The 18,603-nt window shown below is 41.1% G+C and overlaps 2 protein-coding genes across 5 annotated transcripts in view; one reads left to right on the top strand and one right to left on the bottom strand.

Moving 5' to 3' along the window:
* sws (patatin like phospholipase domain containing sws) overlaps window positions 1-18,603 on the bottom strand; it is a 275,614-nt gene that overhangs the window by 47,146 nt on the left and 209,865 nt on the right. For 2 of the 4 annotated variants that reach the window (XM_037414017.2, XM_075879133.1), the window contains exon 28: window positions 5,375-5,491. The exons of 1 other annotated variant lie outside the window; for it this stretch is intronic. In XM_037414017.2, coding sequence (XP_037269914.1) covers window positions 5,375-5,491 — 117 coding nt within the window. Of the gene's footprint in view, window positions 1-4,569; window positions 4,687-5,374; window positions 5,492-18,603 lie in introns of all 4 variants that reach the window. One more of the 4 variants, XM_075879134.1, reaches the window with a different exon arrangement.
* The window catches only part of LOC142776119 (uncharacterized), a 58,624-nt gene continuing 54,190 nt past the window's right edge, over window positions 14,170-18,603 (top strand). The window contains exon 1 of the mRNA XM_075879139.1: window positions 14,170-16,529. Coding sequence (XP_075735254.1) covers window positions 16,395-16,529 — 135 coding nt within the window. The 5' untranslated portion in view covers window positions 14,170-16,394. The remainder of the gene's footprint in view (window positions 16,530-18,603) is intronic.

An 18,603-nucleotide genomic window follows, 5' to 3' on the forward strand; every position in this document is an offset into this window, starting at 1 on the left:
TTGTGACAATTATTGTAAGTACATACATACAGTTTTCTCAATAATGAAGCCCCGTTCTTGGCATTCTTAACTACAGCGACTGCAGATTCTGCCTGACAATGTTAAGAAACTTGTTTTCCCATGTGAACACATCTCAATGTACACTTTGATAGCATCAATTATTTTTATGTATTTAGTCTAAATGTGGTGTGCTGTGGCAACATTTGCGAATAACATGTGTTATCTGTGTTTGAACGATTCACAGAAAAAAAAAAAGAGCGTTCTTACTGTGCATTCTAAAAATTTTTATCTTATACATAACATAACCTTGCTCAATGTAGAATATCAATGTACTATATTGACAAAACCAATCAGCATTTTGCTTTGAAGATCACTCAATATTCTATATTTTCTACCACTTTGTAGTTATCTATGCATCAAGCATCATTTAATGACAAGCACCACTACTTATTCTGAAGATAATACCTAACCTATTTTGTCCCAGGTGAGAGACCAATATGTTTGACTGAGAAATGGGATGCTGCTAAACAGTATTTGATTTGAGACAAAGAAAAAATAACAAGCTTTGAGTCATGATGATGTACCAACAATCTGTTAGAAAGAATGAGCAAACTATTAGACATAACTACATTTGAAATTGTAGCATAGCTACATGATCCACATTCAATTCAGAAAACACTGTTGTGGCTCAGTGCCGATATGATTCGGCTGTTAACTATAGGGTTGCAAGTTTGGTTTGTAACCACAGCAGTTACATTACATAGGAGATCAAATGCAAGAAACTTTAGTACTGCATGCAAAATGAAAAACCCTGTAGTGATTAACAGCTACATTCCTCAGTATTGACTGCATAAATTTGTAACATTACACTCTATAACTAGTGCTAAATTTGGTGTTAAAATTACTATTCACACACTAACAAGCTGCACTTTCTAAGCAAGGAATCATATGAAACTGTCCACAAATAGGTCTGCACCAATAATGCTTTTATATCACTATCACAGAACATATCAGTCTAAAGTATGAAGCCCTTCAGGTAGACAGCTGTACCATATATGCAGCTACACGGTATAATTAAACAGGCCTACTTAATCACACAATATATGCAAAAATTTTTATAGTAGATGGCAAATGTTACAGAGCCAGGATGAGAAAACATCAGTAGAGATATTTTCTCTTGTACATCCAGAAAAAAAAAAGATCCTGTTTCTGGATGGTATAGAAGACACCAATATGAACACAAAAATGTGCCAGCAAGATGCACTCAAGAATAGGCCAGCTCTCAAGAGGAAACTTTAGTTCTATCATTCGAATCTAAAATATGATAATGAATTATTTTGTCATTATTTAGCCACAGTGCCAAATTTCATTAGGCTTGTTGCACTAAAAAAGTTTAAATTGGTCAACTTTAGAAGACACTCTCTCATTCATATTATCTAGCTTGTTCACAATTGCAGAACTCAAGCATATTATGTTTACCCTTGTAATGTGGCAATAAAGAACAGTATTACAATGCCACAAGCTGCACAAATAACAGACCTAATGAGGTCAAATTGATGTATTATAGGCTGCTCTGAAATATACAATCACCCTGAAAACTCTCAAAAACCATCAAAAACTTTTGGATAATGTGCACATTTGTAAGTTACATTTCTTCACTTTAAAGAAGCCCTGCAAGGCTTTTCAAGCATAGTCATAAAACGCTGCCAATCAGTAGTCGAAGCTCCCCAGAACATGTGAGCCAAACATTACAGGGCTGCATGCGACCTGTAATTTAGAATTAATTCTCAGTCAGCTTAATATCCCTCCCTTTTCTCTCTATGGGTGACGCCATATACCAAAATTACTGAGCCTACACTAAAAGTCACCACTGTTTGCTAATTTAAGCATTGTGAGCTGCATCGTTACCATGGTAATCGTACAATGCCGCCATGTGCCCATGTGCTTGCACCTGCGATCACAAAATAAGCTGTGGGTTTGAAGAAAAAAAAAAGGAATTGCTCAGATCATGATGCACGCTGATGAAGAGCCTCATCTTCTTTTCTTTTTAGCCTTCAGTGCACTCACTGGTGCGAGGGGAGCGAGAAAACACTACAAGCAAACGACAAATCCCTGAAATTCTTTTCTTAAAATTTTTGCAGCCTGTGATTCGTGAAGCATCATGCGCTAATAGTGAGACTATTCCATTGAAATTCATAACTGTGTTGCAGGGTCTCTTTAAATGCTCCAGCACATCCAGTTTATGGATTTACAATACCTACTTTCAATGAAGGGTTAAAACATTGTAGACATCATCACTCAATTTCTTTACAACAACTTCTTTGAAGAACTCAATTAAGATACCATCCAACCTACTTACAAAGATACCAGTTTCAACAATACATTGGTAATAAGAATGAAAAGCAGCTGCACTGTCAACTTTAGTATGTTTTCTATAGTGAAAAAACCCACTTATAACAATTACTGCATGCCCCATTATCGGTTATAACAATGATTTCTGGCTATTGGGTGTCTGTGCTGAAAGGTAATGAAATGTAAAATCTTTAAAAGTAAAGAAGAAGATGAGGAATTCAAGCTGCTGTACCTCCGCTCGCAACCTCAACATTTCCTAATGCCCCACTTAATTCAGGGTGTGTGGCAAGGCTAACTTTTGAAGCCTGCGACTGTGCTGGAGCAGTTACAAAGTTATGACTTCAAAAAGTTTCAGTGCCCGAATCTTCTGACGTTTTCTATGGGGCTTGTGATGCTCCCATGAAAGGGTGAATTTCAAGCACATCTGAATAATTGCCAGGTTTGTTATCCTTATCAGTGATGTCTGTCGACATATCCTAGCTTGTATTACAGGTTTTCCACAACAGCCTTCTGTCCCCCTTTATTGCTTGTTTTTGTGCAACCCGTTTATAGCAGTTACCGACTATAACACTGAAATTTTTGTGGCACTTGAGTATTTTATCATCATTATCAGCCTGACTACATCCACTGCAGGACAAAGGCCTCTCCCATGTTCCGCCAGTCAACTCTGTCCTGTGCTTGCTGCTGCCATTTCATACCCGCGGACTTCCTAATCTTATCTGCCCACCTAACTTTCTGTCTCCCCTTCGTGCATTTGCCTTTTCTGGGAATCCAGTTAGTTAGCCTTAATTACCAGCGGTTATCCTGTCTACGCGCTACATGCCCGGCCCATGTCCATTTCCTCTTCTTGATTTCAGCTATGATATCCTTAACCCCCGTTTGTTCCCTAATCCACTCTGCTCCCTTCTTGTCTCTTAAGGTTACACCTACCATTTTTCTTTCCATTGCTCGCTGCATCATAGAACTTGTAGAAGACTGTCTACTTAGGGCAGGTAATAGCCGCGGAGCCGAACCACGAGATTGAACTAACTAGAAGAATATGAATGTGGTGGAGCACATTTGGCAAGCACTCTCAAATCATGACAGGTAGACTGCCACTATCCCTCAAGAGGAAGGTATATAACAGCTGTATCTTGCCGGTCCTTAGCTACGGAGCAGAAACCTGGAGACTTACAAAGAAGGTTCAGCTTAAATTGAGGACGATGCAGTGAGCAATGGAAAGAAAAATGGTAGGTGTAACCTCAAGAGACAAGAAGAGAGCAGAGTGGATTAGGGAACAAACGGGGGTTAAGGATATCATAGCTGAAATCAAGAAGAGGAAATAGACATAAGCCGGGCATGTAGCGCGTAGACAGGATAACCGCTGGTTATTAAGGTTAACTAACTGGATTAGCCTAACTGGATTCCCAGAGACCGGTAAGCAGGTTAGGGGGAGACAGAAGATCAGGTGGGCAGATGAGATTAAGAAATTTGCGGGTATAAATTGGCAGCAGCAAGCACAGGACCGGGTTAACTGGCGGAAGATGGGAGAGGCCTTTGTCCTGCAGTGGACATAGGCTGATGATGATGATGATGACTCTTTGTAAGCCTCCAGGTTGTTGCTCCGTAAGTAAGTACTGGCACGATGCAGCTGTTGTATACCTTCTTCTTAAGGGATAGTGGCAATCTACCATTCATGAGTGTTGTTATCAGTGGGTTCAACTATAGTCGATTTCCTAAATAAAGACTATCCTTCACTAGAATCACTGCAATTAAAAATTTTCTCTCAGACAACAAATTTTAGATGTATCAGTTCTGCAACTGTCACATGACATTTCTGCATGTCATACCTATGTGTTTGAATGGAGAAATCGTATTTGGATATAAGCTAAAGTTTCCTCATAAATGAGTACTTGTTAGTTCATGCATGCATGTGAACTTAGAACTTGCAATGAAAGTAGCGTTATATGGACAAACTTGGCTGCACCAATAAAGTGAATTTCTAAAAAATCTGCTTTTTTGCTTAGCAACAAGTAAGAAATCAGCTTCTTCGCTTAGTAAAAAAAAACCAAACACTGCAACACATGCTGCAAAGCAAAGAGGATTTTGCATGCATAATTAACCCCTCTTAAACTCTGTAGGTGCAAGCCAGCCCTTGAGCATGCGTCTGTAGAAAATAAGACAGAATTAAGCTGTGCTCCGGCAGAGAATAGGCGAGCGATGGTGCTGTGCTTTTACCTGGAACATTGTTCACATAGCAGCCGTCAACCAAGAGGTGGCCGTTGTCGGGATCGCATAGTGGTGGCAGGGGCCCCACGATGCTCATGCTGGCTCGAACGTAGTGCCACAAGGAACCTTACACAAATCAACCAAGAAGGCAATCGCACTTCACGCCTTCATTCTTAACACTTCGCTTGTGCCCTTCAGTCCACGACGGTGACTTTTCATGGTCTTTTTGGCATCTTGCATTGGCAAGATGCGCATTACCTTTTGGCATTGGCAATTGCATTCTGGCCACTGCCAGTTTTGATGGCAGTCTTAATGCAATGTGTGACAGAGTGACAGGTACAGTTTTCGGAAGACGCACACGGTGCAAGACTAGCCACCATAAACCTTACTGCCTGCATGTGTATGGAACCTTACCTGCATGTCATGCGACAGGGTATCATAGTTCTGTGCAAAGCTGAAGCACTTAATCCTAGTAGGGGCCCACAATTTAGGGAATAAACTGCAGCTTCCTGGTCGTACCCAAGTTGAGTCACAGCCAGAGACGTAACATTTCCAAGAGGGGAGATAAATATACAAACAGTCGGGAAAGACAGACTCAAAAGGGGTTAAGGGGTTCAACTTGAGGATGATTGATGATCAGAGGACATGATAGTATAGATGGAGCATGGAAAGGAAAATTAGGCCAGCAGCAACAACTGCATGCAAGAACAAGCAAAGGAGCAGGACGAGGTAAAGGGTGCGGGGAGCAGTTACAAGGCACAGTAGTAAACAGCCAGCAAGGCAAGACAGGTGGATAGCCCATGGAAGGGCTCACCTGGAAGATTGTTGACGTATCCCCCGTCCAGAAGCAAGTGTCCATCCACAGGGTCGCACATGGGAGGCATGTAGCCTGACAGAGACATGCTCGCTCGAATGAAGCGCCACAGAGATCCTGAAACAGGCGAGACTTCAAAACTGCAATGCCTGAAGTATTTCTTGTTGGAGGGTCCTTCTTTTTCACTTAAAACATTGGTGCAGATCGTAGATTACCTCCTAAAATAACTTACGGCACCTTGCACGAGCCCCATTCCTGTTAGGAGAATGATGCAAATTTTATAAGCAACACAATTTTTCAGACACGTTCCTGTTGCTTCAGCTGCCTTCTCAAGGAGTAGAAATATATTAGAATGAATTTATATAAGTGAAAGTTACATGTTAATGCCCTCCTTAGTTACAAATTATCACTTGCAGTCCTTGAAATTATTTCAATATAGTTATATTATTAAACCACTTTGAGTGCTAAATGATTTGCTTCAATTACTGCAGGCATTCAGATATTATAACTGATGCTATAGCAGGTTGATCTGCCTGTACTAAGAGGTGCATAAAAAAAATGAAGAATGAAAGAGACTTTAAGATGCTTGTACAATTCTGCTTTTGATGATAGCCTGGAGAAGATTTACATGCTTTTACTCTTGCACAATAATTTGCTATATACGTAGTGTGTTTTTTCATCATCAGGCTGCAATAATGCTAATGCTAACTGCTTCCAATTTTACCCAAATGGCAATATCTCTTTAGTGAGTGCATTCACTTGTCCAAATTCAAAAGTAGAGAGGACCAGGCACCGAGACTAAACAACAAAAATTCTGTCAGAGGCATTAATTTGGTTCACTTCAAGAGTTAAACAACACTAATATATTTCTCTGTGATGTATAAAATCATCAGAAAGTTTTGGAGATCATAGTGCTCATGCAGATAAGCCATTGGTTATTGCATTTGGGTCAATAAATTCCTTTTGTTAACTTTGCATGTTACCGAATCAACAGATGCAACATTCTATTTGATTAAGCTTAATTGGTAATTCAAGGTGCAAAGCCTGAAGTATAAGCCTAAACAGTTTTTTTCTATCAAACTGCTTTTTTCAGAACAGGGGCCGGTTAATTGGGCTTTAGCACTGACTCGCAAACTTTCAAGATTTCTAGCCGATCTTCAACAAAAATTTTCCTGGACATTTCGTATTAGCAGATAAGCAAGCTAAATGCTCATTTTAATACTTCTGTTTTTTTCCTCACTTCATTTATTTAAAAATGAATAGGAAGCAGCAGTTCACTCCTGGCAAAGTTTATGCTCTCTCCAGTGACAACTGGCAAGACTTTCACTTCACTTCTGCTATGTGGCTGACCCATTAACAGCCTGGAATGTATATTTCTGGGTGCTCTTCACCCGTTAGTCACTTTGGTCATTTACTTTCTTTGCTTCATAGCTCACACAGCCCGGCTTCTAATTTTAATCAGTAACTAAGAATGTGTTGTGGTCTCTAAATAACTCCGCTCAATGTTGCTTCAAAGACACGAGCAAACATTGCTCAATGTTGCTTCAAAGACACGAGCAAACAATCTTTTAAAACCTATTTTTTTTGTGCATATGTGTCTATGGCACAATACAAAAATCATTGGCATTGAGTGCCACGGTATTTGGGAATGTGTGCATAAATTTTTTATACAATTCTTGAGCCAGTACAAAATTCTATTGTATGCAGATGCTGGCAAGTGATATCAAAAGAATAGGGAGAATACTATAAAAACTACTAACAGATATAGAAAAGAAACATTGCTGTAAGAAAAGTAATTTTGTGAAGCCGTGCAATTATCTCTTTAGCGATTGTTCAAGATGCCAGAAAGTTCTCGAGCAGCTTATGAATTAAAGCATATACATTTTTCCTCCTTTCTTATGAAAATGCACATGCATTGTTATGACATTTAAGCTAGGGATAGTGACTGCACTCATCAGATGCCTAAGCACCGGAGATGTTCAGTGAAGAGAGCCGAAATGAGCAAGTAGATGTGATCCTTAACCAATTAATAACCAGAGGACAGGAACCATGCAACCAAGAGACTTGTGGAAGAATATGGAGACTAAGCTGGACAAGATGTAGCGAGAATGTGTGGAGTGAAGGCAGAATCACATTTAAAATAAATTGTGCACACACAGCCTATAAGAAATTATTAAAACACATTATTGAAATGCAGAATTAAATGCTGAATTTTCAGCATTCCTATCTCACAAAATGCATGAGCCTACTGCACCGAGTGCTCTAACAGAAGCAAGGCTTCTACATAAGGAGTGCACCAAAAGCGTTTTCACAGGCAACGCAGTTCAAACAAAAGCCCACCCTGGTGGTCACAAATATCAGCACATCCGTTTTGAGAAATATTACAGGATACCAAGCAAGAGAGCCTTGCATGATGTGATGAGGTTGCTTGTAGTGAATGCATGTTATCATGCAGAACCTCACAATGCTTTTTAATGTGCATGACTTTGTTGCAAGCACAGGTCTAAACAAGTGCGTGCAAATGTCAAGTGCTGCTGTTTATAACATTATGCTCAATTTGAACAGACTACGTTGTGGAGGGTCCACACTATTCGTGTAAATGGCAAGCTACCTTTTGTCATTCATGTATTACTGTATTCCACACAAAGCATGAAAATGCTCACATTTTTATCCTTTAATGATACTTTTCTAACATTGTATTACAATGGCCTTACAATGTAATAGTAATAAACCATCTTATCCTGAAGAGTATGGCCCTCAGAAATAAAAAAAAAAAAAACTTGGGCGACTGTAAACTACACGAAATGTCAGCCCTTTTATAAATGGTGAGTAGCAACATTGACAATACCATTGCTCTGTGCACCTAGCACTCTCCAGTGAGAGCTGTGTGTGTCTGCTACTATAATGTTAACTTCAGGAGAGCACATTCTCTATACCTCTGTTATGCATGATGGCCCCCATTGTTCACAGGCAATGAATATCTTGGGGTACACTGATTAATTTCTTTTACTATGCCTTTTTCATTTCAATTCCATGTCCACTATTCGGTTCACTCCAATAACACTAACAATGGACACTACACTACAGATTACACATTTTAGTCATGTGCATGTCTTGGGTCATTTTTATTTTATTTTATTTTTTTAAACAAGGCCACGTACAAAACTTAACCCTTTAATGCCTGAATTACGAAACTGCCGACCAAAATATAAATCGTTTTCATTTTCAACCTTTTCAACCTTTCATTTCATTTTCAATGTTTTCAACCTTTAAATGATGCCACAGCTTAAATTATCTAAAATGCAACTTTAATGCATACTTTTGTATATGTCGTGAATTCTCCATATGCCACAGAAGCGAGGACCTTGCAGCAAAAAATGATTGATGATTGATCGATTTGATTGATATCTGGGGTTTAACGTCCCAAAACCACCATATGATTATGAGAGATGCCGTAGTGGAGGGCTCCGGAAATTTAGACCACCTGGGGTTCTTTAACCTGCACCCAAATCTAAGCACACGGGCCTACAACATTTCCGCCTCCATCAGAAATGCAGCCGCCGCAGCCGGGATTCGATCCCGCGACCTGCGGGTCAGCAGCCGAGTACCTTAGCCACTAGACCACAACGACGGGGCAGCAGCAAAAAATGCACTTCAGAACTACGTATCATGTAGTGTGCCACCTTTTGAGTGCATACACACCAAACAAACAAAATAATTATAGATAAAACTTACGTCACTAAGGCGAGAAAAAAACAAGGAAGTGAGAGCTGTAGCACGTGCTTCGCGCTTTTTGCCATTAGCTCCAAAATAGTTGGTTCTAGCTTAAAATACCTTAGACGAGACACCGCTAAATTTTCCATGCTGAAAGCTAAATGCGCTGTGAGTACTTGACAGTCAGCATTGAAGGTGAAACGAACTTCGGGACTTACTTGCTCAAAGTTTTTTGGTATGTCGTGAATTCACGACATCCAGCAATAAAGAGTTAAACTGAACATGTGCCCTCCTGAAGTGGTCATATTAGACGAAACTTGCATAGGAATGTGCTCCATGCATGCCTCACCACTGCCAACCCTATGTTCGCCAGGTGGCAATATTGCACGTGGGTGAAGGCTGGAATAATATTAATATTCTGGAAGCTGTACTCTATAAAGCGCAGGCTTGATTTGAGCGGAATCTCATAGTAACTAACACAAAAACAAAGAAAAAACATCCCTATTGCAAGTAATAAGAGCACGGCTTCTCGATACGTGCTTTGCCCTCTGCGAGAAAGTGTAAATAGCTGCCAAAATGTCATCTGAAGGTCTTAAAAAAAAGGCAGAAGAAAAAAATACAGTAGGAATGATCTCTGTATTATTTAACGGTTAGTAATGGAGAACTACTAATGCAGCAATGAAAGTAATACAGCAATAGTTTATATTGCAGCAATTAAATATACCAAGTACAAGGCACGTAACTGGCCAAAACTCATGCTGGTTCACATGACCGAAAATTCAAGGGTTTTCAAGGACCACATTCTTTGTTAGAAACCTTATTAACACATGTTCAGGAGAAGATGAAGACTTGAAGTACCTATAATTCATCGACATCACCAGAGCAGACATGAAGAACATGGCTCTAATAATAATTTTTTTCTAGACAATTTTCAATCAGTTTCTCAAACTTGCTCAGGTAATCACTTTCAGTATGACATGAGTTGCAAACTTTTATCAAGATAGAAAAAACTGAGAACCATTTATTATGCAATGCTTTGTTGATGTTTCTGCTTTTTCATATTAATATCCACTATCTCCTGCTGCTTGGTCTTGGCAGTCTTGCTAAGGCTGTTTCACTTGATGATGCACATCTAGTCATCAACTGTCTCAGACTGTTCTGCATGTGGGTCTTCTGTAGCAGTTAATTCCTTAACAGTGGCTACTAGCTTCTTTTCCTTTTTTGTAAGCATTTTGACCTCCTCCTCAATGCAACATTTCTTTTTCTGTTTCTCATCCTCCTGTTCCTGCCTTTTCAGAGTTTACAGAAATGCACGGTACTGGTTCCATGCAAAAAGTACTGATGTTCTCAATTATTTTGTGATTGGCACGTTACATATGCCACCTGCTACATTTATGGCATCACAAATAATGCGTTGTGAAATGTGCGAGTTGACAATCAGGGGTGGAAGTGGGCTTCAGTGCTTTGGAGCAGCTAAGGGAGCAGAAATAATGTGTTGTGGAGCAGATTTGGCACAGTGAAAGGGTAGTTTTGGAGCGGAGCACCAAAAGGTGTGTTTTGGAGCAGCTCGAGTTAGTTTCGAAGCAGCTTTCTAGAGTGAAACATCATCGTCAATCAAAATTATTGCTGGCAAAAAAAATTCCAATAGTTTTCCCTAAACATTCAGCACTAATGAGCTTAAGAGACTTACCACCTGCACATGTCACATGTGCACGCGCCTGTGTGTGCATATGTGTGTATGATACAAAGCATACACATTTCATACTAAGCCTGACACGAAAAAGAAAAATATATTCTGGGCAGGCACATAGTCAGAAATTTTTTTGGCGGGGAATGGAGGGGGCACTGCTTTTATTTCGAGGAGGGCAACCCCTTGAAATGGTCAATTTTCGCTCTCTATGCCATGGCGAAAAAAATTTTCAGGAGTGGAGGGGGGGGGGGGGGGGGGGCTTACGAGCTCGGTGCGTCCCCCTTGTCTATGCCCCCGATTCTGGGTGGTAAGAATATAGAACTATTTTTTTACGCGATCATGTCTACTACAAAGAGTCTCGCTGGCCTTTGCAGCGTTGCACCCGATGTGTGAAATGGAGTATACATAATTGCGGCACACTTCGCTTGGCGATAGTTTGTTATCCCGACGCTAATTAAACACACTACTCTGGTCATCTGGGCTCGGTCTGAAGCGAAGTGGGGACGAGCAATTCACACTAAATCCGTGTGCACAGTGCGGCGAGCCACCCGGCAGAGATGGAGTAAGCAGCATAGGCGCTGCACTATATGCAACCAGGAGATGATCCGGGTCTATGCGACCACTCAGTGTTTCCATGAAAATGTCAGCTGTTGCTTAGTATCATATCACGGTAAAGAAGCGCACATATGTATCGCAGAAACCTGATAGTGTTTGTTCTGTTGCCATTTCAGTCAAAGCGTATCCCAGACGGACCTTGTAGTAGTTTTAAAATGCTCCTTGGCATCTGTACTGCGTGCGATAAAACAATTGTGCGAGAATGCCAGCCCTGTATGATCTTTTACACACTTGGGCAAAAAGGTAGAAAAGACTTTCTGGTAGGTACTTAGGGCGAGATCTGCCGTCGTACTGCATTAATTTATTTGTGGCCATAAGACACGTCAGGAGATGCACAGCTACACTTGTAAGCACGCACTGCTGTTTAGTGCAAGATCGTGCCGCGTTTCTGGCTGGTACAAATCCTCCATGTTTCACTCTGTTACTAAATAATTAACAGTTACTCGTGTTGGTACCACCACTTTTGTGGGGAAGCCACGGCGATAACAGCAATGAGAGCCCCACGAATCACTTAATTACAATGTGATCGAACACCACTGGATAAGGATTTGGTCATGTCGTTGGTGTAGCCAACACTCAGTGTTGCTTCGTCGACGATATTATTTGGCTGGATTTGGCAGTTTACACTTTCAATCGACAATTCTCACGGAAGTTGCCGCTTATGCGCAGCCTGGCGCAGCAGGTCAGATTGGCGCAGTTGGCGCAGCACTTCCACTCCTGGACAATGTTTATTAAAACAAAAAGTAAATTCAAGAATTTTTAAGGATTTGCAAAAATTCCAGCACTTTAAATGCCTTGAAAACAAACTTTTAAAATCCAAGGGTTTTCAAGGATTTTAAAGACCCGCATGAACCCTGCTGACGTTGGGCTGCTTCTCTGTTTCCAAAGAGCATCATCAGGGCACCTTGCACACATGGGCCACTGCTTTCAGATGGCAAACAAACACTACATAATAAACTCATTCTCCATTTAGGATTACTTGTGCCCTGCCACAGCAACGTACCCATGATTGCAAGGTCATGAATCCTCAGTTCACCTTGCATGTTCTACAGCATCTTAATTTTATTTTGACAAGATATTACATTTCTAAAATTCTGCATTTTTTAGCACCATTTAGGTCAAAGGAAGTGCGATTTCATTTTATAGTATATAGCAGTCAATGGTACATTGTGTGTGCAAGACAGAACATGCAAGTGTAAATCAAGAAGGATGGTGGAGATTTGCAAGCACTGGTTAGCAATGACAGGAGGGGGGCACGGAGAGCGCACATCTCTTCCTTTAGCCTGCCTGGCTGGCTGTGGTGGCTGTGCTAATTTTGCACATGACAGTGCAAAAGTGGTCCATGCACATAATCTGAGGCATTTCAGGCTTTTTATTTACTCTCTCAAGACAAAAGTCTCCTGGACATGCGCTCGATGGCAAATGCAAACTTCTGGTCTGTTAATACATGACCCTTCTAATTTAAAGGGGCCCTGCAACACTTTTCCAAGTAGCCAAGGAATGAAATCACTAAGATTTTTATGCCTCGTGAATTCTCCGCAGGAAAAATTTTAAAAATTCGTCCAGTACGGGCGGAGTTACAACAATTTGTTGCATGTCGCAATTGCATTTTCTCTTCTCTCGTCCGGACGAAAGCACTGGAAGCTGAGCAGGGAGGGATGGCACGAAGGGGTAGAAAATACGTTATGAGAGCTTCTTGACATTGAGCACTTATTTTCTCCTTTTTTTTTCTTCGAATGCGCAGCTTTTCAGTGCGATCGCGTGCACATGAGTGAACAAGTTGCGGCCTCTCGCAGTTGCCCAAGTAACAAATGAGCGTTCCATGCTCAAATCAGTCAATGGCCAATACTTGGCACAATACTTTTGAGCATGTAGCGTCATTTGTCAAGAGAAACAAAAAGCAATATTTGGCAGACTGCGAATTCATTGCAAGTTCCAGGCTGCGTGCTGCGCTATGATATTTGACTCGCATGTTTGTTCTCAGAGAGTCTCGACTACTGATCGGCAGCATTTTCTGACCATGCTCAATAGGTGTTACAGGGCCTCTTTATTGGCAGCTGTTTTGCTCACAAACAGCTATCGCAGGCTGAAACTTGGAGGTCATTTTCTCAGGCTAAGCGAGGATTCAGCTTTTTTGCAAATCTCTTGTTTTACACACTTTTGTCCGCAAATCGTGTGTTCATACATGCCGGAATAATGCATTTACATAGAAAATTCTAGTGAAAACAATTTAAAAAAATGCTAGTTAAACCTGTATATTGAAAATCTGTTAAATATATTTAATGACGATTCTGATCAGACTGAATTTATGCTGGAAGATAATTATTAAGTGTAAAGTGTGCTATATAAAATAAAATGTAAGCATCTGTGCATACTTCTGGGGCCTTAGCATGTACTAGTACACGCAGTCATATAACGGGTTCTCTACTTTCTATAGAGGCGATTCAGATTAAGTAACATCTCCTACAGGCTAGCAACTACTAGCAGACAATTAGTTAGAAAATGCCCAACTATTTGGGCTAGCTACTATTTAAGTAACCACGGATATCTACTGGCTGTCTATTATGAATACATATGTCCGGCCGTATGGACATCCAAGATTTGTAGCCAATGAACGTATTGTGAAAATCCATGTCCCGTGTAGCTGTTCACTGGACGTCCAAACTGGATGTTCGGTCAGACATCCAGTTCAGGCATCCAGAATACAGCCACACGGAACAGCCAACGTCCGAACTGGATGTCCGACGGAACATCCAGTTCGGACATTCACTGGCTATCCATAAAAGGACATGCCAATGGTATGTTCATTTGCTCATGAATCATTGTAAATTTAGAATGTAGTGAAAATATAAATAGACCTGCAGAATCCCAGGTGACAATCTTGTAAACTTTCATTAAAAAGGCTCATTCAAATTTCGGCACATGCATTTGATCCCAGGATGCCAAATAATTTTGCTTCCCGAGGCAAAACCATCTGGTTGATTCAATATGCACATCGTATGTCATAAGAAAGAATGTATTTAGTGTTATTATCATCACATGTGAACTGACCAAAATGCAGATTGAGCGCGTCATTGCAGTCATCATGTAGCCAAACTTTCATGCGGCAGCCTCGACACTTTTCAACAAGTGGTGCACCGCAGTTGCTCAGATTCCTCGAACGTACACGTCATGCAAGCCGTGCCCCTCTGAATGTGTTGGGAGAAAACACGCGCCATTGTGCCTATTGTCCCGAAACTTGCTTGACCAGTGGCGCGCACAGTGGGAAGGAGCATGGGAAAGAAGGGTGTTCGTGTCCAGTCACACGCAGTATGATATTTACGCTGGCAGTTGCTCGGAGGATTCCAGGCAGACCGGTTGTGCCGCCTGCAATCTCCGATGTCAGCGAGTATGCGCCGACTGGTTCGCCCTCCGCGACCTCCTGAGTCCTGACCCCGTGAAGCTGTCGTCATGCCATGCCCCGTCCTCGGATTTCTTCGACCGGCTCCCAACTTTCCCATCTCCTTTTTCTGTCGCTTGCCTGTCCTATTTCTTTACCTATATCCTACCTATATTATTTTATATCGCCCCTCCTTCCATTCCCTACAAGATGCTGAGCCATGCTCCCACAAGGGCTGCTGAAAATAGTGCCTTGTTCCTTTTCGAAGCAACCACGCATTCATCTACGCTGAGCCGGTATTCGAGCGGCCGAAGGCAAATTTTTTTTTAAGTGCACCCGTGTGAACATCAACAGCAACATGTGAAGTTCTAAAGGATGGCTCTTCTACAAGAAACACCGGAACGCGGCACGAGCTCACCAGTGTTTTTGGCGGAGATAATCGTGGCAAGCAGCAGCAACCCCACTCACTGACATGGCACAGATAAGGCCACGTGTTACATATCTGTTCTTTACATCTCATATTGGAAATTTATTTGTTCTCCAGGTGCTCAACATTTCCCGAGCCCCCCACTACGGTGTCTTTCATAATCATATGGTAGTTTTGAGACGTTAAACCCCACGTATCATCATTTATCTGTTCTTATCACGCATTAACTATTGTCCATCATTTGTATAAGCCCTGCTAATACGTGACAAGTTTCCAGCTCTTCATTTTCTTGCATATTCCTAGCTATTAACCGATTTAACATGAGCATGTGGTCAGTGCTTGTACACTTCTTTAAAGCATGTGTTACACGCATTAGTTTTTCTTCTATGCTTGTCTGTATGTTCGTATTACGTTTACTAGAATAACATTGGCATAAAAGGTACGAGTTCGGTTTATTACTAATAAGTTAATTTAATGAACCCGTAAGAAAGCAACTGCTGCTGCCTTAGAAGTCATCGCACTTGAAGGTGAAAGGGCATTGAACACTGAAATCTTGCAAGACTACGTACTCACTTTCACAATCGTGGCTGCGGACTATGAGTTATTTGCTTCTTAGCCTTGATATATGTACATAATAAAGATTCCATTCTTGAAATCCCGCTTGGACTCCATTTTTTTTTTTTTTTTTAGAATTAATTTGCAGCAGGAAAGCTCCCGCCGTAAAAAGACAGGCCTCCGAGTAGGCTGTGTGGCTGCAATTTGAATATGCACTAGCTATATACACACAAACATTATATATATATATATATATATATATATATATACAGTGGACTTCCATCAAACGAAACTCGGTTAAATGGAAAAGCCGCATAAACGAAACTATCTAGGCACATTTGGTTGGTCTTTTTTATATTTAATGATAAAGAGTTTCGAGTAATCGGAACATTTTTTTCCGCTTGCGACGGTTAATTCGAACTACAATGAGCGAAATCCATCAACTTCGAAAGTGGTCACGGCAGTCTAGCAATTATGAAACAAATGCCAAAGTTAGCCTAGTCTAGCCAAGCCAATCCAGCGATTGCGCCTGTCCTCTCACGCCGAGCAGCAATCGACATCTCATCGTGAACTTGAGGACAGCCTTGAGGAACCTATAGCTAAATTTCAAGATGAGGACCTGTGCTCAAGTAGTCATGAGATGGTGTGTGATCCCGAGCTCATTTCAGTGGCTGACAGTGCAGCAAGAGATGCTGTCATCCTGTTGCAGCGCTACTTTGAACACGATGGTGGCACAGAATTCCTACCCAGCCTTTCAGCAATGCACTCCTACTATGTGAGAAAGAGCTTGAACAAGGCCGAGCAAGTTGTTACCACCTCCTTTTTTCCGAGTCAGCAATATTAGCAACATTTCTCTTTTTAATCAACTATAGTAGTGTTGTATACTTCAAATTCTTTTTGTTCAGTCAGCGACAGTTGGTGGTTTTGAAACATAGTCATATTTCATTCATTTTGTGAGCTTTGCTTAAATGAAACTTCGTATAAATGGAACAAATTTTCTTGTCCATACGAGTTCCGTTTAAGAGGAGTCCACTGTGTGTGTGCGTGTGCGTGTGCGCGTGTGCGTGTGCGCGCGCGCGTGCGTGCGTGCGTGCATGCGTGCGTGTGTGTGTGTGTGTGTGTGTGTGTGTGTGTATATATATAACATATTCTTTGAAGGGCCTGTCAATGTCCGTGCTGGCTGTCCTAGACGGATGTCGAGCAAACGTACAAATTTGTTACCTTTGTACATCTGATGGACGTACAGTGTACATTCATGGACATTTGATGGATGTCCGGAATATCTGAAACGCAACGTCTTGTCGTATGCCTACCAGATATCCGTGGTTACTTGGGTAGCTAGCTTAACTAGCTGGCATCTTTCGAGTAAACTACACATACAATACAGTGAGACCTCTGTGATACAAAAAATATTCCTATCACCAAAAAACATGGCAAATATAACATGTGATGAAAGAAAGCTGGTGCACATTTTCGTTTCTTGTTTCCAAGAACCACAGCAACGTCATGAACAACTTTGAGTTATTGACAATAATGTGTTTAATTGTCAACAATATGTAGTCATAAATATATAGACCATGCATAGGTGTGAAATAATGAATGCCATGTGTTGCGTGCGACCAGTGACAGTGTATATCACCTTCAAAATTATAGTAAGCTTTTTTGCACGACACTGAAGCACTACAGCAGAAGTGACCTAAGGAGCTTTTCGCACACTATTGGTGAAGGCCAAAACAATTTAAGGCCGCTTGCTTTTGTTTGTATTTTCTTATCCCCTTGGTATTAGGGGATGTTTTTCAAGATGTTATTTTCTTATCCCAGTGGTATTGGGGATTTTTTTCGAGGAACTTATAGTGCTAGCAGAACCGGGAGCTCTTCTCGAAACTCTGGAGTCCCCATGCTAATTGGATTGTTGGCAGGTGTGCATACCTGCGCTTGGGTTCCAGTGTCCACGCGAAATTACTTTGTCCTTCATGACAGCATGGGCAGCACCTGTTTGTAGCTGCATGGTAGTTTACTTTCGTATCAAACATCTCTGCGTGAAAGTTTGTTTACAACAACTGCACTCCATTACACTACAGGTTAACGGGCCTTGGCCGGGACTACAGAAAAATTTGTATAATCCCGAAATTTGTACGATATGTGATCCTATCACCGAGCTTCCATTGTAGTTAGATTGTACATAGATTAACCTAGGGTATGTTTTATAACTAAGGTGTACAGATGTTTGTCTATGCAGAAAAAATCGCCGACAATTCGTGCAGACTGTTTTCCGTGATGAATTAAATGTAGCAAATTTATCAGGACTTACTTGATACTGCTAGTAATTCACACAATGTGGCAGTTTCCATCTCCAACAAGCTTTGACCCATATGTTTATGTAATAAAGTACTGTGATGAAACGTTGGTGGGCATTCCACTTTAGCATGCAATCCCCACAAAATGCTGTACTCTGTGCAAGCAAGAGGTGCACCAGGTTGACTGCCATGTGCTGTCATGCCAGAATGAAATCTGATCACCAGAGTTTGTGGCTTGAAGTACATGCAGTTCAGTTGAACTATGGCCCCAGCACGCTTCATAGACATGAATTGAAGGGTTAGGCTGAAGTACCAGGCAATATTCGAAAAGGTGATCATGAAGTAAATGTAGTCATAAGCTAAAGTTACAGCATTTTTTTTTTTCTGCACTGGACTGTAGGCTAGCGTTATAAAACATAACATAAAATATGAAAATACAAACAGTAAAACCTAGACAGATTGAGTGGACATATAATGATTCGCTGACCACAGCAGGGCCATACAGTTGAGCCCACTTTAACAAACCTGAGCGTGACGCAGCATCCGTTCGCT

The sequence above is a fragment of the Rhipicephalus microplus genome, chromosome X, assembly GCF_043290135.1.
Source record: "Rhipicephalus microplus isolate Deutch F79 chromosome X, USDA_Rmic, whole genome shotgun sequence".
Classification (NCBI taxonomy): Eukaryota; Metazoa; Arthropoda; class Arachnida; order Ixodida; family Ixodidae; genus Rhipicephalus; species Rhipicephalus microplus.